Here is a 22,212-nt window from a genome sequence, read left to right on the forward strand (position 1 = left end):
AAAATGCTGCTTCGAATGGTCTCCTTTCAGAGATTCATAATCCACATTTGGTATAAGAGGCTGAGAAATATGGGAGTAAAAACTAGTGTAACTTGAACATCATTTTCACAGAACTACTGATAACCCTCCCAACGTGGAAGACACCTGTGGGATGCTGAAAGCTGCTCTAGGACAGTGAGGAACAAAAGGAGCTGCTGGAGCCAGAATGTAACATGATCAGACTCGTGTTTTCCTTTTCATTTCCTCTTCATTAGGGGAAAAAAAAAAAAAAATTTTTTTTAATCAGTACACGTCTGGTAGTGACGTGGAGGCTAAACTACACTTGGAAGAGATTAATGGCAAAAAGCCAAGAGGTGATAAAACCCAAGGACGAGAGATCCCACTCAAGAGCCGTTCTTACATAAAATTAAAAGGAGTGGAGGTGAATGACGGAAACAGCAAATGACAATGGCTTCAAAGGTTCTAGCTTAGAGCCCAGAGGAAAGGCCCTCTTTTAACCAAGACACAGAATTTTGGATGAAAAGCCCTCTACGGAAGGCAGTATGAGCAGTGCTGGTCATTTTAAATCCAGGGTGTCTGGGCTTCCCTGGTGGCGCAGTGGTTGAGAGTCCGCCTGCCAATGCAGGGGACACGGGTTCGTGCCCCGGTCCGGGAGATCCCACATGCCGCGGAGCAGCTGGTCCCGTGAGCCATGGCCGCTGAGCCTGTGCGTCCGGAGCCTGTGCTCCACAACGGGAGAGGCCACAGCAGTGAGAGGCCCGCGTACAGTAAGTAAGTAAAGTAAGTAAGTAAGTAAATAAGTAAGTAAATAAATAAATAAATCCGGGGTGTCTACAAAAACATCCATAGGGCACATCAAGAAGCAGTTGGAAATATGGCTCTTCAGCGTAGAAGGAAGGTCGAGACTAGAGATACATGTTATAATCGTATAGATGATATATGAAGTCATCGGATGGATAAACTCCTCTCCCTACCCTCATGGGAAAACTTGTAGGGCGAAAATAGTACAGAATCCAGACTACCAACACTGCAATGTATAAAATACAAAATTAATTAATCAGCTTTATACAACTTTTTTTTAATATTTTAATCCTGGGGGTCATTTATGGTAATCTTAAAGTTTTATTGCAGTGTAAAAGGTTCTATTTTACATTATCCAAAACAGAAATATAGTGCAGAGGCTGACACGGTTGTATATTATATTTTATTATACCATGTCATTGGTACATCATGAAAAGGAACCAAAATAGGTTTGGAACAGAATAGGGTCTAATTTAATACACCTGAAGCCCAGAGCAATTAAGAGAACTGACCAAAGTCTTGCTGCTGGTTAGTCTCGTTGGCGACTAACCCAGTAATTTTTTTTTTGCGGTACGCGGGCCTCTCACCGCTGTGGCCTCTCCCATCGAGAAGCACAGGCTCCGGATGCACAGGCTCAGCGGCCATGGCTCACGGGCCCAGCCGCTCCGCGGCATGTGGGATCTTCCCGGACCGGGGCACGAACCCGTGTCCCCTGCATCGGCAGGCGGACTCTCAACCACTGCACCACCAGGGAAGCCCCCAATAATGATTTTAAAAAGGGAAAAGAATGAATCAGGGGCTCAGGTCTGGAAAGGAGATTGAGAAGTCCACCTGTGAATTTTAATCAAAACCATGATTTTTTAATCCTATGAAATGACAAGGTTGAAAATCAGTTCAAAATATGATGTTCTCTTTCATTTTACTTATTTCCAAGGCATGTGTGAAAGCACGTAAAATCAAATAATTCACTTGAATAAGATTATTCACAGATATTAGAAAAGCATTTTGCTGCTTTCACATGTTCTCTTTTTAGTTTTAACTGCTGATCTTAGAGTGTTAACGATATTAACGAGTTTTTTTCTTGATGTAGCTGAATTGTGCTTCATCATAACATCATGGCACTAGCCTGACTTCTTGGGAGGGCGGTGAAAAAGCAGCAATACCCTACATCGACAGGGGTCTTACCATCCCACACAGCCACTCAACAAACAGTTCCCAAGTACCTAACATGAGTGAGGCACAGTCCTTACTCACCCAGGAGACACCAGGGAAAGGAAGAGGGGGCAGCAGTCATAACTGAGCTCCAGGAAGATCCCAGCCGCCACCACTTAATTGCGTACAATGATTTCAACTGAATGGCATTAAGTTCTTAAGCATTTAAGTACAGAATACTTTAAAACCTGTGTGAGATATAACAAGATTTACAACTCTCTTCAGAGAGGGGGGGATAAAACCCCTCAAGAGTTATGAAATACTGTTGCACCGCAATGGTAATGCACTTAACACGACTGAGCTGTACACTGAAAGATGGTTAAGATGGTAAATTTTATGCTATGTGGTTTTTTTTACAATTTTTTAAATTTTTAAAGGAATTATGGAATTAAATTATCTTAAACAACTTAAATTTGTCCATGAAATGCCTGTTCTATAACCCACAGGGAAGAGAGGAGCTTGCCAAGATTTTGAGGTGGGGAAGAAAGAGGTGAAATTGGATCTTTAGGAGATTAATCAGATAATGCTGTTCAGGGCTTAGTAAAGAGAGGTTGACCAGATGAACATTCAAAAGCTGGAAAAGCGAGTATGAAAGTGAAGTAGTTAAATAGGAAGGTAGCACAAAGATTTGGAAGAATATTAGAGTTTTTTGGAAAGATCAACCAACAAGATATGGTATAAATAAAGAAGAACCCTAGATGACTTCAAGACATCAAGTTCCAGTGAGAACACGGTACATGTTGGCTGCTGTTTAACCACCAAGGCCCCAGAGATACCAGCCTGAGTTACATGGCAGAAACTCAAACCAGGAACTCAGATGAACCCAACTCACCGCAGCCCTCATATACTCAGCTGAGTCATCACTTTTTCTCCTGGGGAGGTTACCCTACTCACCTATCCCTACATAGTCTTCACTTGAAGTTTACTGGGGAGGAGAGGGATTAACAGAGAAAGGAGACAGTCATTTCATTTCCAATTTGATGGAACTGAAGAAATTTCTGGAGGGTGAAAGAGTCTCTTCTAAAACTTCACTGTGCTCTAGGAAACAGAACTGAGAAAAATTAATCCCTTTACAGACTTTATGCCTTTAGGCAATCTGACAATTGGTGATCTTCCTTCGGTTTTGGATCTTAGTTCTGCATGCAACTCAGAAACTCTCTTGCTCTGATCTGTACAAAAGGTCATCTGGTGTTTCCAGATCCATCTCTATGGTGTTCCATTCACTAAAACAGCAGATTAAATTAATCTTGGCTGTTCAACATTCACAAGGTCTGCAAGGCTCTCCTCTCCATTCCAACGCTTGGGCAGAGGGGAAAAAGCTGAGTCAGGATGTCAGTGTATTTGAGTTGAAGAATCTTACCATGGTGTGTGGTATTGAAAAAATAAAAAAATAAAACTCAAGTTTTTAATTAAAACCTTCACAACCTTATCACAAAATGTTTCAGCCTTTGCAGATTAAATGGAATTTTCCACTTAATAGAAGCAAACTCAATTTCTAGGGGAAAAAACAGTACCTGGAAAAGCAAAATGAATTTTTTTCCCACTGAAATGTATATATTTAGACTATCTTACCTACTTCTATTCTTTAAATTTAAGCTTAAATATTTATTTTCCATTTTAAAAGTAGGCATATTTTAATTTCTAATCTAAGGATATTGTGGTCTACTAAATATTTTATGTTTTTTTTTTTACTTCTGCTAGCTATTTAATCTACAAAATACAGCTCAGAAAAAAAAATGCAGTCATAAAACCTGTTGGTATAAAGATAAGCAGTTTATTTAATATCTAATTAAATGTGGTCACCAGAGAAATCACAGCTTGTGAAACTTTATCAGAAAAAGATTAATCCATTTCAGGCTTAACCCAAATGTCATAAGAGAACTCATGAATTTAGATAGAAATCCACTTATTATCCCAAGAAATTTTCATATTGAATAAGAAGAACCTATATTACTAGCTATATTTATACTTACTTCAATCAAACTTATATACTTTGTAATATCATTGATTTCAGGGGTAATTATCATATATAATAATATAATAGGGAGCCTTTCTCTATTTGTCAAAAATTTCTATAATGTCCCAAAACACTTTATGAATTTATAGATCCCATTCTTTCAGAAATTCAACAAATTACATAGACTGTGTCATTTTAATTCAAAAACAACAATTCAACAAAAACTACTGAACGAACACCTATTATACGTTGGACTCAGGCACTGGGAAAATCAGAATGGGGAAATAATTCTTTCCTTTGAAGGGCTTATGGAAACCATGAGAGACAAACCTTTAAACAAGCAACCACTGATATACAGTAATAAGTACTATACGGCACAGACTGCTTGTTTTTCTCCAAATCTATTCGCGTCTCCTTCCATAATGATAAAAATTTTCTCTGGGCATGTGGTGACCCAGCATAAAGACTGGATGCCTTCCTCAGACTTCTTTGAAACTAAGAGAGCCAGGTGACTAACTCTGACCAATGGGATATGAAAGAAAGTGGTTTATGCTCTTTCCAAGTTGAACCGTGAAAGGGCAGGATGTGCTCCCCTTTCCCTTCTCTCTTCCCAGGCTGGAAAGGAACATGGACCATCTTGGATCACGCAGATGAGTCTAACACTCCTACTGGTCATAGAACAACAGGAGAAAAGGAGCCCGAGTCTATAAGAGGATATCACAGAACAGAAGCCCCACACCATCTCAGATTTAAAATGAAAGAAAAATTAACTTTTGTCTTGTTTTTAAGCCACTGTTTTTTAATCTATCACGTGAAGCAGCGCTGTGCTCTATTAATTTATAATAGAGATGCTTCTTTTCCTGAGGATTGTGTAACTAGAAAATGCCCATTAAAAGGAAGAATGAAAATTTAATAGTCTAAGTGAAGGAGAGTTTGATTTATAACTTTTTCATGAAAAAATAAAACCCTGAATTATAACAATAAATTAATATTATAATTAATACAACAGAAATGAGAATTAAAATTTTGTAAATTCTTAGAAAAGTAATCATTGGGGTGTGTGTGTATATATATATATATATATATATATATATTTTTTTTTTTTTTTACAAAAATAAATGATCATGTGATACAACTAAGGAAAAAAAGTCAGAGGCAGTAAGAAACAGAAGGTACACCCCAAACTGAATCACTGACATGAAGAAAAGGCTTAGAAAAATAATAGTGAGTGCAGGTGAAAAAATCCAGATCAAAGCAATTAGAAAGGAACTAACAGATCTGAAAAAAATGACCAATATGACTCAACATAAGGATAATTCAATTCAAAGGCAAATCAAAACCAGTATGTGTGAAAAACATGTGCAAACACTTAATATATTAAAAAAAAAAAAAATTCCCTGAACTAGAAGAGTGAACTAATCTTGAAAGACTGAAAGAGCACTCCGTGTTTCAGGAAATGCTCAGTACTGAAACATTCTCATTAAGCTGCAGAATTTTAAAGAAGAAATTATTCAGGTATTTAAGCAGAAAGAATGAAACATCTACAAGAAATAACAGGATGGGCATATCAGAATGTACATCAAAGCTCAAGAGCAGCTCCACGTTTGATGAATCCAAAGAAATATAAAGACAGAGGAAGAAAGAGAAAGAATGTTATCTGGAGTGAAGTTCATCTTATGTTTGTGATTTTTTTTCTGGATGGTAGGATTTGAGTTGGCTTTTATTTCTTTTTAAGATTTTTTTATTTACTTATTTATTTTATTTTTCACTGCGTCGAGTCCTAGCCACGGCACACGGGATCGTCACTGAGGCATGCAGGATCTTCGTTGGGGTACGCAGGCTCTTTGTCATGGTGTGCAGGCTTCTCTCTAGTTGTGGTGTGGGCTCCAGAGTGCATGGGCTCTGTAGTTTGTGGCACTCGGGCACTAGCTGAGGCACGCGAGTTCAGCAGTTGTGGAGCGGGAGCTTAGCTGCCCCGCAGCATGTGGGATCTTAGTTCCCTGACCAGGGATCGAACCTGTGGCCCCTGCATTATAAGGTGAATTCTTTACCACTGAACCAGCAGGGAAGTCCCCTGATTTGGTTTTTAAATTTCATTGTTCTTCATTATTTAAATTGTTTAAATGAGCATGTAACTTATTAATAAAAACAATAAGTAATGAAACAGAAAAATATCAAGAATAAGATGGAAAGTGAATATGCCAATATGTCAACAATTCTCAATTCCAGGTGGTGACTTTCTAATTTCCAAGTATTATTGTTGTATTTTATAAGAGGAACTGGCCTTGAAAAAAGGAATTTGGCAGGCAGACTAGGAAAGGATAACACTCCAAGCATAAGAGAGAAAAATGTGATAGAAAATGACATGCTTATTAGGACACAGCAAGATCACTGGTAAGCAGATGGAGGTAAAGGCTGGCTCGGATTATATGCTATGTTTGAACTTCATTCTAGTCTTTATTTCTGTCACTGAGTTACCAAACATCATTCAAACCAATGAAAGTAGGTGTGTCTCTATCAGGTGCAGAAACAAACTCAATGTCTAGAACTCAGGGACAAAATAATTCTGTACTAGATCAAACAAAATCCTATTCTAGATGTTGAGGCAAAGATAAACAGGAAGGAAGCCTGACCTCAAGGTACTTAAGATATTTTTGAGATCAGATGGACACAAAGAAAAGTAAGTAATAATATATGGTAACACAACACACGTGGACATGATAGGAATTTAGAAGAAAGGAAGTTTGTTGATGGTTGAAGCAGACTGTCAAAGTGGGAGGACTTGAAGAAAAGCTGGACATGTTGACTTAAAATTTCCAGTTTCATAAGAAATTGTTTCATAAGATCCCTACCTATAGCTACATCACAATTCCATAAGATGGACCATTTATCTCTTTTCTTACTGAAATTATAAAGAAAAGATACACTAATTAATCAGTTATACTGGAATTTGACTATTTGAAAAAATATGTAAAGCCTTACCTTATAGCAAAATAAATTCCAGATAGGTAACTTTTCATCTAGTTCTTTCATGGTTTCATAGGTTAGATTTAACTCTTCAATATACCTATGGAAATAGCCTTTAAAACATGTGTTGGCCAAAAAGTTCATTCGGGTTTTTCTAACCCAATACAAAGGAAGCCATCACAGGAAGAAAGATACAAAATGTAATTTCACTACTATAAACAATGTTAATCAAAAGACTAAAAATTGCTTATAATATATTTAGGAAAGGTCAACTTTAAAGAACTCTTTCTCAGTAAGAAAAAATACAAATACTTCAACAGAAAAATGGGTAAAGAACATGAACAGAAAATTTACAAAGATTATATATGATAAGGTTTTGTTCATTTAGAATTATAAATTAGATGTCTAAGAGTTTTTTCTTGGGAAATATTATATCAACACAAAATTTATTTATAAGGCCATTCATTGCAGAAATTTACAATAGTGGGGGAAAAAAAACAACTGAAAACAGCTTAAATGCCCAACAAAAGGATTAGGTAAGTAAATTATGGTACCTCCATAGGATAAAAACACTGAAATCTCTCAACTAAATAAGATGTAAAAACCAGCACTGAATGTTGCCAAAGACTGTTCAGTGACATGATAAAGTGGTTATGGTATGTTAGAAAAATGAATGGGGTAATGACCATATATAATAGATTCATTCCAACTCCATAAAGAAGCTGGAAGTACGGGAAAAGACCATAAGGATCTACACCAAAATGTTAATTATGATCATTTCCAGATTGTAGGATTACAAGTGATTTTTTTTTCTCCTTTATGCTTTCAATTTCCTCCAAATTTTTACAGTGAAGACATGCTACTTTCAAAATCTCTGCTGACCTTCGCAGCAAAACTTCTGGAAACAGTTGTCTATATGTAATATGTCAATTCCTCTGCTTGATTCTCTCTTCAACCCAAACAGGCTTTGGCCCCAAAACATTTCCTCCATGTTACTAAATGCAACATCAGCAAAATTTACACTGGTGATCATTCCCTTCCTGTCTTGACACCCTCTTTCCTTGTGGCTTCTGGACACCACACTCTCGTTTTCTTCCTACCTATTGCTCCCTTTTTCTCCGTCTCCTTTGTGGGTTCCCTCTACCCATCAACCCCTTGACGTAGGACTGCACCAGGACTCAGCCCTCTTCTTGAGCCACACTCACGCCCTGGGAGACCTCATCCAGCCTCAAGGCATTAGACACCACGTGTATGTGGGAAGCTCCCAAATCTCCATCTCTGACCCAGATATAGATTTCCTTCCCTACCAAACTCCAGAATTTGTGTGCCCACTTACCACCTCCACTGGATGACTAAGAGACACCCCAAACTCAATAAGCCCAATAAACTCCTGCTCTTCCCCCCAAAACCCTGCTTCCCATATAGCTGTTCCCACCTCAGTTGACAGCAACTTCCTTTCAGTTGCTCAGGGCAAAATCTGACCTCAGTTCCTCTCCATCTGTCATCCGAGCCGACAGAAAACCTCACCGGCTCTCCTTCAATGTAGATCCAGAATCCAATCTTCTCATTATCTTTGCTACCACCCTGGTCCTAACCACTATCAGCTCTCCCCTAGATGAGGGCAGCAATCTGCCGACTGAGCTCCCGCTCCTACCCCTGCCCGGTTACAATCTACTCTTAATATGACCGCCAGACTGATCCTTGTAACACCTAAGTCAGATCACAACACTTGTGCTCAAAACCCGCCAATGGCTCCCCATTCTCACTCACGGTAAAGCCCAAGTCCTTATTGGGCCAAAAAGGCTCAGATGGTGGGGCTTCTCCTCCCGTCCCCATCCTCGCCACAGACTCCACTTCCGCGCACGCCTTGCTGCTATTCCAGGGCGAGGGGCTTGTCCCCGCCTGGGCCTTGGCTCAAAACGCCCACCCTACTCTACCTGACACTTTTTCCATCTGTCCTCCTGGTGAACTCCCTCACCTTCCTCTTGCTCAAATCTCACTCGCTCGGTGAGGATTACGCTAACCACCCTTTCTAACCCTGCAACCCAAACCCTATCCTCTGAGCATGGGCATCCCCGGCCCCCTTTACTCTGGCTCTGCTTTTTCCTTTTCCTCTAATACTTATCACCACTTATAAAAGGTTATAAAGAAGTGACTTAGATGGGCTATGATGAAGCAAGGAAGGCTACTCTGAAAACTCACGCTTAAATGGACTTGAATGTCTATCGGGAAAGGGTGGCATGACCCCACGTGGCGTATTGTCCAGAGGGGCAAAGTGAGGACTTAACCTACAGGAGTTAATAGTAAAACATAACAGAAATAGACAGCGATTTGAAATCCCAGTGGGCACAACTAAAGCTAAGAAGCATGAGGGAATTCCCTGGTGGTCCAGTGGTTAGGACTCTGTGTTTTCGCTGCCGAGGGCGCGGGTTCAATCCCTGGGTCGGGGAACTAAGATCCCACAGGCTACCGTGCAACCAGCATGGAGCGGCAAAACAAACAAACAAACAAAACAAAAAACTAAAAAGCATACGTTACGGAGAGGTGGATTTGCAGGTCAACACAGGAAAGGTGAGAGCATCCAAACATGGAAAGGCCCCCCAGGAGGCTGTGAGCTGCCTCTTGGCTGTGGAGTTTGGACCCAGACAGGATGAGCGTGTATAGGGCTGACATAGAGAGGAATCAGACATGCCACAGGGATTTGGGGGAGACCTTCCGTCACCAGCGCTCTCTCTGTGAGATTTTCAAGACGTCCGAGAAGCAAAGGGAAGGGGAGCGGAGGGGCTGGGTGTACACTTTCCTTTTTCCACTGCTTATCCTTCTGTCACACATTTAAACAGGTCAACCATTTACTGCATTGACCAAGGCCTACGTGGACCTGAACGTTACGTCACCGGCAATATTTCCGAAGGATGTGTCTGGAAGATGACAAATACACAGAGCTCTGGATAACCATGTGTATTACGTTTGTGTAAATTATGAACCAGTGCCTTACACCACGAGTAACTGGAATAGCGATCGTGACAGAAACAGGATCAGCGGAGCACAGAATGACATGTAGAGGAAAAGGGCCAAGGGACCTTCTGGGAATCGGCGCCCACTGGAATCAAGGGGGCCTCCAAGAAGCCCACGTATTCTAGGCTCTTTCAAGTCCATGAAAACTTAATTCATGTGGCAGAAAGTCTGAAGATGCAGGCTCTTCCCTACAGCCCCCATCGCCCTGCTCATTCCCACGTCTTTGCACCACAGCTCCCATCATGTGGCCGGAAACCAGAAGCATTGCATACACGGCCCACCACACGTGTTGCCCCCAAGCCAGGGCTTCTGCTCACGGAAACCAAACAAAGGAGAACAGGGAGAAAGAGGCCCAGCCTGCTTCAGCTTTTGTTTCCGAGGCCAGCATATAGCTCTGTGGTTTATTTCACTTGGGCTGTGTTTACATACATCAGTAAGTATGGTTCCCATTTCCCTTCCGAACAGCGGCTATAAATTACTTGTTGGAAGTGTCGGCCTCCTCTCTTCCCATAAAAGGTTGGGCAGAAATTACTGAGGCCCCAGTGAGAGGAGGTCAGTGGTTGGAAGGGAGTGACTTCCTTCACCCATGTCCTTAAATTAATCGACTGATTCAACAAATACCTAACTAAGCACAAACTATGCGCCAGGCACAGTCAGGGATGCTTCCGTAAGCAAAGTAGTCAAAACAAAACAGAAATCCTTGCCCTCACAAGGCACTCCAATTCTAGTGAACTTCATCCACCTCATCTCAATTCCCAGATTCTGAGCTCTCAGACCATCTAGGGCTGAGCATATCAGAAGGGAAATGTGAGGCAGCCAGAGCTACTCTAAATAAGTATAATAATAATTATAGTTGTTACCATTAGTGTCGATGTTTTGAGTGTTTACTATGTGCCCGCCACTGTTCTAAGCACTGTACATTATTAACTTATCAAATAGTCATAAAAATGCCATCAATGGGCACCGGTTGCACTGAATTGTGATCCCCCCAATTTTAAATTCTAAATGGAAATAGGGTCTTTACAAAGGTAACTGAGTTAAAAGGAGGCCCTTAGTGTGGGCTCTAATCCAATATAACTGATGACCTTACCAAAAGGGGAAAATGGGACAGACACAGGTAGAGGTTTCACACCCTTGAAACACAAGGAGAAGATTACCATCTACAAGCCAAGGAAAGAAGCCTGGACTAGATCCTTCCTCATGACCCTCAAAGGAAACCAAGTCTGCTGACACCTTGATTTTGGGCTTCTAGTCTCCAGAACTGTGAGACAATTCATTTCTGCTGTACTAAGCCAACCAATTTGTGAAAGTGTCTGCTGGTCCTGAAGGCTGACCTTGGGTCAAAATAGAAAACTGCCACGTCCAGGGGTGGCCAGCAGGCCGCTGGTCCCCTAGTGCAGCCCCGGATGGAGCGTGTAAAGAGCAGGACACCCCATTTACTACAGAGGTATCACTAACGCAGCTTCCTCACGTGGGTAAGCGACGCTGCCGCCCAGCCCAATTAAACATGCTATTTAATACTCTGTGCCTCCAAAGAGATCTATTTCAATGAGTCATTCTAAATACTTGCTACCTGAAAATGTTAATGTTTTCTTCTCAGCCCCAGTCTTGTTGATTTTCTATTTCATTTAACTGGAAATAAAGCTCAAGTATGACGTGGTCCACGGCAGATAATAATAGCTCAGAAAAGCCGAATACACAGAATGAGAAATTCCATCCCAGACTCGGCAATAAAATCTCAGGAGGGGGCTCACTGTTAAATGAGGCAAAGTCATGTCACTCAGGCTTTGCTGTATTAATCCAGGATAATCTCAGTCTTCAGGACTGCAGTTACTTTTAACAAAATAAACACAAAAGAACTTGCAGAATTTTATTTTTCTTTTCCTCCCGCCTCTCGTCATGGGGCCTGTCTCTCCAACTCTCTCTCTCTCTCACACACACACACACACACACACACACACACGCGCGCGCGCGCGCGCGCGCGCAAAACCACTGCTAATAATACCCTCATTTGTATATCCTGTTTGCTTTTGTTGTTTCAGGGGCACTTCAAGTAAGAATGTAGCCAGTATTTTTTGAATGCTTACCACGATATCACTGTGCTAAGCACATTACATACTTTATCTCATCTACTTCTCCCTCCGGTAACTCTGTCAAGCAGATATTATCATTCTCTCCACTTCACAAGGAAGGAAACGGAGGCGAAGTTCAACCCCTGGCTCCCGGCCACACAGCTAACAAATGACAGAACCAGGATGGGAACCCAGTCTTTGCAGGCGTCCAGAGCCCCGGCCATTCCACGGAGCTCCGCGCCAGCCTGCATGTGCCTTCTGACCAAGAAAGGATGAAGCTCAAAAGAAGAGGCTTTCCTCACTGGGCTGTGCAATGACCCTTTCTCTAGGGCGGGGGAGATGCTGGACCACACATCATCTTTTCAAGTGGCTTCAAACTCACAATTAGCCCCAGGTCTGGAATGTAACACCCACAAGGTTGTAGTTTAAGGGAAAACAGCCCTGTCATCCATCTAGATGCTTTCTGGGACAGGAAGCTTTTATGAGAACTGAGAAAATACACGGTGAAAATAAAGTGGGGCTTGCCAACCACCTCCATCCGGGTCCTGCCCACAATGCCTCCACTGCTGGGAGCAGTTTCCCACCTGAAGGCTGGAAGACTCAGCTTTACAATGTGAATCTAAAGGAGCCAGTGGGGAAAGGGGGGCGGAAAAAGACACCTGTACCTTCTCACCACAGGACAAATTTTAATATGCTTTCTTCATCATTTTCAATAACAGATCATAGCAACCGAAGTTACTTTTAAGTGATTGAGTACTTTACCTTTTAGGAAGGGTACCAAAAACTACGGAAACACTTCCACTTGCCAGCCTTCACTCTGGCCTACAGCATGACCCATGTATAAGATGGAAAACAAGTGCTTTCATCCCATATCTGAGATCAAAATTGTGAGTCTCCCCTTCTAAGTCCAAGCGGTACCAGTTCTCCGCATCCTGGCTGAGTGAATGGAGGACGCCCATTTTGTGGAGAGGAAAACGCATAGAGAGTAACCATCAATGCCATTGCTAAGCCACACTGTGAAGGAGGCCATGGTGATGGTGACGATGAGACCAGAACAGACAGGGACCCTCATTCCATCAGGGAGCAATCAGAGAGCATCCTTGGATTTGAAAACAACAGCTTAAACGTAATTAAGAAATTTAGACCGGCATGAATATGTAATGTACACATTTCTTTGCAGATGCCTTTTTCCTCTGACAGGCTGGTGCCAACTTTCATTTGGAAGAAATCCATTTTCATACAAAGGTAACCGAGAGTGACAGGACATAGGAAACCTACCCTCATTTATCTTCCATGAACTTAAAAAAAAAAAAAAAATCAGTTAATTGCTTTTCTAGGAAGCTATTTTATGAAATCACAGTGCTTCATCTTTCTGCTCTTTATTTGTGGTATAAATGGTGATTTTAAAATGCCCATCATGAAAATGCTATGATTAATCAATACATCTTAAACAATATAATGACTTCTTTTAACAAACAGAAATTCGATCAACCAAAAACGGTCACTGTGTTCTTGTGGATGAATTATCAACCCCTACGAAAGCTCCTAACATACAGTCCATTAATTGATATTCCAATGTAGGTGCCTCTTTCCCCTTCACTGACTGCGCTACAGGGAGGAGTGGCAGTCACTGGTTTCCTTCCTTCCCTGGCTTTGCAAATGCTACTTTTCCCAGCTCTTCAAGGGCTCTGCAAGAGAAGTTTTAAGTTACTGCCATTTATTAAACTAATAGCAAGCAGGAACTAAAACGTGTATCTTTTAGAATGCCACTGCTGAAGCTGTAATGTGCCAAACGAACTGATTTCATAGGCTGACACCCATATGTTATCTCCATGGCACTGCATTATTAGGCTTTTTTATAGCATTACCCCATTTCTGCCTTGCCTATTGCACCTAGCATATAAATACGTATTTTTTAATTCTAACAAATTCGAGACTCATATAAAGCACTCTTTTCCAATCTAAAATTATCATTTTAGATAATTTCTTATCCTATTTCAAATAACAATGTCTTACTAGTCCATGAGCCAAAGACAGGCACTGTGAAACTAAGGATGCATAAGCTTCAGGGGCTCTGGAGCCAAGGTTCCTCCAAGGTCCCAAGAGGGGCCCTAAAAATTTGTTTATATATGTTTTTGTAAATATTTCAAGTTTGGGGACTTCCCTGGTGGCACAGTGGTTAAGAATCCGCCTGCCAATGCAGGGGACATGGGTTCGAGCCCTAGTCCAGGAAGATCCCACATGCCGCAGAGCAACTAAGACCATGTGCCACAACTACTGAGCCTGTGCTCTAGAGCCCGCAAGCCACAACTACTGACGCTGTGTTCTAGAGCCTATGAGCCGCAACTACTGAGCCCACGTGCCACAACTACCGAAGCCCATGTGCCTAGAGCCCGTGCTCTGCAACGAGAAGCCACCGCAATGAGAAGCCCGTGCAATGCAACAAAGAGTAGCTCCTGCTCGCCACAACTAGAGAAAGCCTGCGCACAGCAATGAAGACCCAACGCAGCCAAAAATAAATAAATTTACACATATTAAAAAAAATATTTCAAGTGTAAAATATTTCCGTATTCTTTATTTCCTAAACAGGACCCCCAAGACAGTATAAATGTTGGGTCCCACAACCTATATCTGCCCCTCTAGGTTAACAGTGAATTATATGCTACATGTTAAGGACAAAATATTAGTTGTGTGTGCATGAGACAAAAAATAATTCACTTCAACTGGAAATAAGATTCAGTGTGCCCTGCCCTGGAACGTTGTAGAATGCCTGCTTCAGCCATTCCTTAAGGCCCCTGTCTCCTACCTAACAGGAGTCGCCCTTCCAAGTGGCGGACCAGGGAAGGCTCACTTAATGAGGGGTGACGTCAGGAACGAAAGACTCAGCTACAAAAACAAAATTATGTTTTTCATTAACACAAAACTGAGCTGGGGAAAGCCAGCCAAGAGGCAGGTATATCAGTTAAGGAATTCCCTTGAGGGCCTTCACTTCCACATCAAATTGCACTGAATTTCTCTACACTAATTACCTATTATTGAAGATGAAAGAATGATAACAAATGATTCGCCACAGCAGCTGACAGAGTGCACGTGTCCAAAAGAATGAAGGATTTACCAAGTGCAAAATCAAATTCTCAATTTAAAAACATAGCATAGAATCTTGCTCTACTATAAGGACTATGAAAGGTGAGGGAATTTTCTTAGGCCTAGAAGCCCAATTTTAAATTTTGCCTGAACTGTGAGAGAAATTGCAAATTAAAAGTGAAGTGTTGGAGTCTAATTTATTCAATTCACATAAATTTCTTGGAGGCAGAGATCACATCTTAAATTTTTTTTTTAATTCCTCACACCACATTACACCTAGCCATTAATTTGATTTTCTTATGAGGAACATCCCTATCCAGTGTCATACAGCTATATTTTCACTTCCCTTGTCTTCATGTCACTTTTACCCAATGCTTCCTTTTAGCCCCCAAATTCTTCACACTGTCTTAAGTCTTGCTCTCAGGCTAACATCCTGAAAAAGTGTAGTCAAGTAATGTAAGTTCCCTTCAGGTCATCTCCTCTGTCAATTTTCCTAAAACACACATTCCCTCTCTCAGTGGAAATCATTGTCAGTACTAATGAAAGGACATTTTCATAGAGGCTGTATCTGTTTTAAAAATATATAGGCATTAACATTTTTTAAACGGTTTGCCACACTGTTTTAAACCCTCCAAAAAATAAAAGCAAATATTCCCTCAAATCCAATTAGTTGATAAAATTCTTCCATTTCTATTATGATTGTGGCTTTATAGAAACGTCCTTTAAGTACTGAATGATACATCTGCAAAAGGTTATTTCTTAATCCCTTGCATACTGTAAAGAAACCAACCAACCAACCAGCCAACAAACCCTTTGAGTCTGAAGGCTAGGAAGCGTAACTTCCAAACTTCCAGGTAGCACCCTATTGCCCACTAAGAGTCATATTGTTATTATAACTGTGGACTGTTTGAACACACAAGATTTACAAGATTCAAATTACCATAGTGTCCATAATATGCAAAGCTTTTGGCTAAAATAAGGACTGTATACCCTCCCCCACCAAAAAAAAAAAAAAAAAAACCAAAACACCACCACCACCCCACCGACTATAACTTTGTTCCAGGAACAACACTTCTTCTTACTTCTTTTCTATCAATGTTATGATTGGCCTCTTTGAAACATACCTCGTATTGATAGAATGTTAGGAGAGTTCAAGGTCATGGAGGGAAATGAAACACTTCCTGTATAAAAGCTCTAATTTCTCTCGGCCTGACCCTCTATCTCAGGCATTTCCCTCTTTCTGTGATTACCCAACACCTGTACAGGGTTCCATTCCCAACCGGGGGTCCTGAAAGGGCATCCTGGAAGTGTCCACATGATCAAGGACATACCCAAAAGCCTAATGAAACTGTAGAGTCATCCACATAAGGCTGCCCTGGTTGTCAAAACACAGGCTTTCCACCAGAGCTTTATCAACTCATCAGGTTCCAAAGTAAATAAACTGTTACCTAATAAACTTGGAGTTTCTTTGGTACATAAAGATCATTTTAACAAGGAATCACTGGGAATGAAAATTATAAAGGGAATCCTGGTGGTTAGTCACCTCTGTTCAAAAATGAGTCATGCTTTATTGGCTAGTACAGGCTATTTGATGAGGAAAACAAAAATCAAAGAGCTTGACAAATTCAGTTCTGAAAGAGGGTAACTACGTGTGTTTCCTACAAATTTTTAAAAACATAAATGTTTGCAGAACTTACGGTTTGCTTCCATTAATTCCTAATTAACACTTTTTGGGATCCATCATAAATGGATAATCAAAAGAAGTTACTGGTGTACATGTCACTTAATTTCCTCATGAGAACCTGTGTAAACATTTCAGAGTAATAAATGTGTCTTCTCTAAGGGGAATACATTGATCTCCCAATGGGTGCCGGGCAGTTTCTGAGATGAGAGCTCAGAAATGGGTAAAGCTCAGCCTTGTCGGACAGGCAATGAGAAATGTCAAATCATTTGTTTCGTTTGGTTACTAGATCAAATTAAGATACAAAGAATATTCTGGCCACACTGTTATTCCATCTTTAGAAAAGAATATATCAAAAAAAAAAGTGAACAGTTCCTACGTACAATGTTCTGGAGCTCACGTTGTATTTTAGTTGGTATACCATATCACAGCAAAACAAACCAAAAAAAATGTGCAGTCATATTTTTTCTTCACATGTTCTGGACAACTGTCATCAATTTGGAATAGAGTACGAGATGTGCTTTTCTCAAACAAAACCTCATTTTCCATCCAGATGTACTGTTCAAGTGACCGCAGCCTCTTTGCTACCTCTGTGATTGTGATTTACTTGTTTTGAAGTCTAACAGTCCATACATCCATCCTATGTATTTTGTAATACAGTGAAAAAAAAAACACTTCAGAATAAACTCAAAATGTAAACCAGAAGATTCTGAACTAAAATATTTCACTCTCTTCATATAACCTAAGATCACTTTTTATAGGACAAGGAGAATTCTCACTTGATTAGCAACAACCAACCTGGATCTCAAATATTTTAATATGGATGGGACACCTGAAACATTTGAATAATCACCATAGTCAATATTGAATCATTTAACAGTGACTTTAAAACTCATGATAAGGTCTACCTGGAACATTTGTCCTGGAACATTTCAAAACTGACAAAAGCGTTGAATTTCTGAACTCTTTTACACAAAAATTAACCTCTTTACATACTAAAAGCCTTGACATACTTTTACTCCAGTGTATAAAATCTCTGACAACATTGGCTTGTGCACACACACACACACAAAATCCCTTGAACTATACTGACGGAGGCATTCCTTCCTAACACAGACACACCACAACAGCACTGGTTGGTACTTAAAAATATTCTGATTATAATCAATTTGAGATTTTAAGAAATCAATATGGATGTGTACGTCCTTCCATACTGATGGCTACAAACCCCACATGACCTCAGTCACACACTGAAATAAAGATATATGGGAATGGAATTTACAACTAGTCAGCTCGTCCCTTGAAACTACTCGGATGCGTGTAAGTGGTGTTGAGAAAAGACTCACCTCTCCTTGTTTGGGGATGCTGAACTTGGAAAGCTTGGCCTTGGCTCTGGCGGACTCTGGCTTGGTGGCGGAGGCTCCCCTGTATGACGCACAGTGCACGCTGGTCTCTGTGGACGACTTCAGCTTCGGAGACTCATCGGGAGCCTGATCTTGGCCATCCATCGGTCGCACGTAGGCAGTCGGTTTCTGCTGGACGAGGCTAGGTTTTGAAGCCAGGGATGGAGGAAAGTTCTGAACACAGTGGCCACTGCCGCTGTGCTTGGCTCCCATAGCAGGTGGCCTGTCCTGGGTCTGAAGACCCACCTCGACGTTGCACACCTGTTTGGTCCGCGGCTGCTGTCTGCCAACACCATCTCCAAGCAAGGTCCTGAGAGAGCCCTGTTGTGCTGATTTGGAAGAAGAAGAAGAAGAGGAAGATGAGGATGAGGGGCTCGAGACACAGGGGTTAGGGTTTTTATTATGGTTCTCTGGGTGAGCAGATCTGTTCAAATCAAGCGTCCTGTGTCCGTGCTTACTTGCTCTCTGTTGGCCGTCGGACGGTGGGTGCCCGGCCTTCTGCCAGCCCACGGTGCCCCTCTTACTCTGCTGCCCAGGGACCACTGCTGGGGTGGAGGATGTGGTGCTGCAGATGGATGCAGGCTGGGTCTGGGCTCTCGAATCTGCAACAAAATGCTCGTCAATCTTGTTCACGGGAGCCTGAGGAACCCCAGGTTTGGGAACGCCGACGAGATGACTCTGATTCGATCTATCCGTTAAAAAGTCTTTCATTTCATCGTAATTGCCTAAAGTGTTCTGGAGCCGGTTGGAGAGCTCATCCCCCTTGTTAGTCTGGAAAAAGAAGAACATAACATCCATGCTCCTGTTACAGACAATGGAAACACGGGAAATGACGGAGAGGCGCCTTTACTGCTAGAAGAGCCAGGGTTGCCACATTCAGAATGAGAGCTCAGAGATTCCATCAAAATGGTCAGCGTCTCTGAAGACGTCTGTCAACACTCTGTATCTCACTAGGACTGGACCGCAGCTAATGGCCTCAGAGGGCACGAATGAAGCATCTCTCCTTGGTACTGTGCCACAGCCAAGGAAATCAGGAAATTTATGATAGCAACTTCACAACCTGGTCTGGATTAAGTCTTTCCAGGACTAGACTTTCTTTTCCTTTTTCTTTTTTCATCCCACTGCAAGCTTTCCTTGAAAATTCAGATTTGGCTCAAATTATTTTGCTTCCAATTTCTAAATATAGAATTATTCTCGTTAGAAACCCAGAGGGACAGGCAAAAGAAATCAGAGAGAAGCTTACAACAAGTGTGGGGTTCAGTCTGCAGGAAGCCCTCAGCCTGAACCATCCCCAGTCCCAAGCAGCCCAAAACAGGAATGAAATCTGGGGAGCTACTACTTCATTTTGCAAGCGAAGTTATATTTCTGGCCTTTGATATAAATGAGAAACAATCCAACATTTCCTTTCTTATGAGCCCTGTCAAGTACCCTGCTCCTAGCATGATCTGGGGGTGACAAATATGTAACCCAACCTCTTTTTAGTGTTTGTTTCCTCATAGCTTAGAAAACACAACAAATGGCATTGACTTTGCAAACTGATGCAGAGATGAAATCAATTATTGATAAAAGTCATAGCACGCAGATCTCCATCTTAAACAAAAGTTATATTTCATTGAGGGACTAGCCAGTTAAGACATGTGAAAGAGGCACCAAAATTTGTGAGGGAAGACCCCATCCTTAGGGGCTGAGCTGTCTGAAGTTTGGTTGGTCAATTCCTGTAGTCAAGACTGCCGACAGGGTGAGAGGGAGGAGGGAGGAGGGGTGGAGATGAACAAGTGAAAACCATCTACCTTGTAGGGTTCACTGAAGAGGGAGTAACTTGAATTAAACGTGCCGTCATCCTGCTGAGTTTCCTGATTTCTTCGTTCTCGTTCCTTCCTCCGTAACACGTTTCTGTCTGGTTCATAGACACTGCATCAGGGAGAAAGAAGGGAGAACCACCACATACAGACAAGTTAAACGCAATGCTCAATACAACATTCACCTGAATGCAGAGGTCTGACTCACGGGCAAATGGCAATGGTAACGGGAACATGGATCAGATGAAAGCCAGTCTAATCAAGCAGTATGACTCGGGTGTCTGAGAATGCCATTCTTCGGGAGGAAAAAAAATCCTTAGGACAAGCTGCAACCAGTACTAGACCTCTCTGCCTGATGTGTGAAAGAGGAAATATCTAAGCAACTTTGACAGGAGAAGATGGAAAATAATCTTCAAGCAGAAGGTAATTACAGAGATGTGTAAATAGAAATTATGAGCGTATTTCCTCTTATGACATGGCCCCAGAGTGTTACATGGAAATGCTCCTGCTCTTTTCTTTCTCTCTCTCTCTTTTTTTTTTTTTTTTTTTTTTGGCATGGCTGTGTTTCAGTAGTGATTCTTTCATTAATTAGGTCCCAAAAGAGCTGTTGAAACTCCATGCTGCAGTGGTTTTCACTGTTATGAGCCTTCTTCTGATCTCTGCTAATCAGTCAAGTTGTCAAACTCCTACTGAATCCATCCTTCCTTCTGATATATTTCACACGATCACTCTTCCTCACTATGAAAAATGGGCTAAGAGGAAGGGGTGCAGGCAACGGGAGAGAGGACAGAAATTGAAACACTGTATGTCATCAAGGAACTCAGCCTTTTTGTGCAAGAAAATTAATATCCATTCTCCCAAGATAATTACAAAGTGACCAGAAACCAGATAACTAGAAGGACTTAAGGAAAAAACAGTGTTCCTTCCTCCTAGTAAGGGAAAAACAAAAAGGCTAATTCAACTAATCATAAGAAAGTGACTTAAGTGACAGAAGGAAATAGACTTTTCAGCTCAGTAGACAGAGAAATCTGGCCCCAGTGTAGACAACGGAACTAACACTACCCCTTGTAAGGAACTGCCATGACCTCCAAATGAGCACTGTGTGCATTTCAAGCAGACGCATTTAGTTTAAGCGACCTTGTCATCGCTTTGCTTAGAGCTCAAGCTTGATCTAGTGGACAGAGGCTGGAGCTGGGAGCCAGGACAGCCACGTCCTGACTGTGGTCCTGCCATAGCCAGTGATATGATGACGAAAAGGCCATGCAATCTCTCTGCAGCCCAATGTCTTCGAGGTTTAAATGCGAAGGAAATCTACAAAAGGGCTTTGGCATAGCTTCAGGTGCCCCAAATCCAATGTACTGCTATTAAATGGTGATGATAAGAAGAGAATCTGCAGGTTCAAAGAAACTTAAAAAATAGTGAGGTTTGGGGTTTTGTTTCGCTGTGTTTCAGCTAAATTGCTATCTCGAGTAAAAGAGCATACTTGTGTCATGTTGCTGTACAGGACGCAAATAAAATGATATTTGCGTCCCCTACAGCAACATGACACAAGTATGATGATAAAATAAAATGATAAAATAAATACTGCTTATCTTCCTAGCTCTGCCCGTGTGGTCACGGTATAGTTTAAATTCACTGTCTAAGGGGTGATGCTAAATATGCTTCTGGCAAGACTGTGAGAGCACCTAAGGCATTTCATTTAAATTTCAGATCAGGGAAGGTTAAAATACCCAGAACATGTAGCCTATTAGCATTTTAATTCAGCCTTAGTACATTACCCAAAGTTACTCGATTTGCAAGTCCAAGCAGTGACCTTCATGCAAAGGGAGGCTACAGCCCCAGCCTCTCAACGGCGAGGCTCATGGCTCCAACCCCACAGTCACGGGAAACTCTCCGGGGTGGCCCTGGTGACAGTGACTGGCATAAGGGAGGCACGAGGTGGGAATGACACTCAATCACAGAACCAGGCTTCAGATTCAAAGGGAAGGGCACGACTGTCCTGCCCTGCTTGCCAGGCAATATGCTTCTGCAATAGGAAACCCCAGCTTTCATGAACATTCCATGGATTTCAATTGGAGAATGTTCTGAGGATACACAACTCATGCTGTGGATGGGCATGAAGTGGGCTGCAGCCAAGAGAGGCACTGCAGGTTTTCTATGAACTGGCTAATGTCTGGACCAAAACCAGCATTCGCAATCAGAAAAACAAGCTTGCATTGCA

General features: G+C 41.6%; 1 protein-coding gene across 1 annotated transcript in view; it reads right to left on the bottom strand.

Moving 5' to 3' along the window:
• AFF3 (ALF transcription elongation factor 3) overlaps nt 1-22,212 on the bottom strand; it is a 553,308-nt gene that overhangs the window by 439,731 nt on the left and 91,365 nt on the right. Inside the window, exons 4-6 of the mRNA XM_082641946.1 lie at nt 19,983-20,103; nt 18,651-18,963; nt 18,136-18,521 (exon numbers count right to left, since the gene is read on the bottom strand). Coding sequence (XP_082498072.1) covers nt 18,136-18,521; nt 18,651-18,963; nt 19,983-20,103 — 820 coding nt within the window. The remainder of the gene's footprint in view (nt 1-18,135; nt 18,522-18,650; nt 18,964-19,982; nt 20,104-22,212) is intronic.

This window comes from Mesoplodon mirus, assembly GCF_964341445.2.
Source record: "Mesoplodon mirus genome assembly, chromosome: 14".
NCBI lineage: Eukaryota > Metazoa > Chordata > Mammalia > Artiodactyla > Ziphiidae > Mesoplodon > Mesoplodon mirus.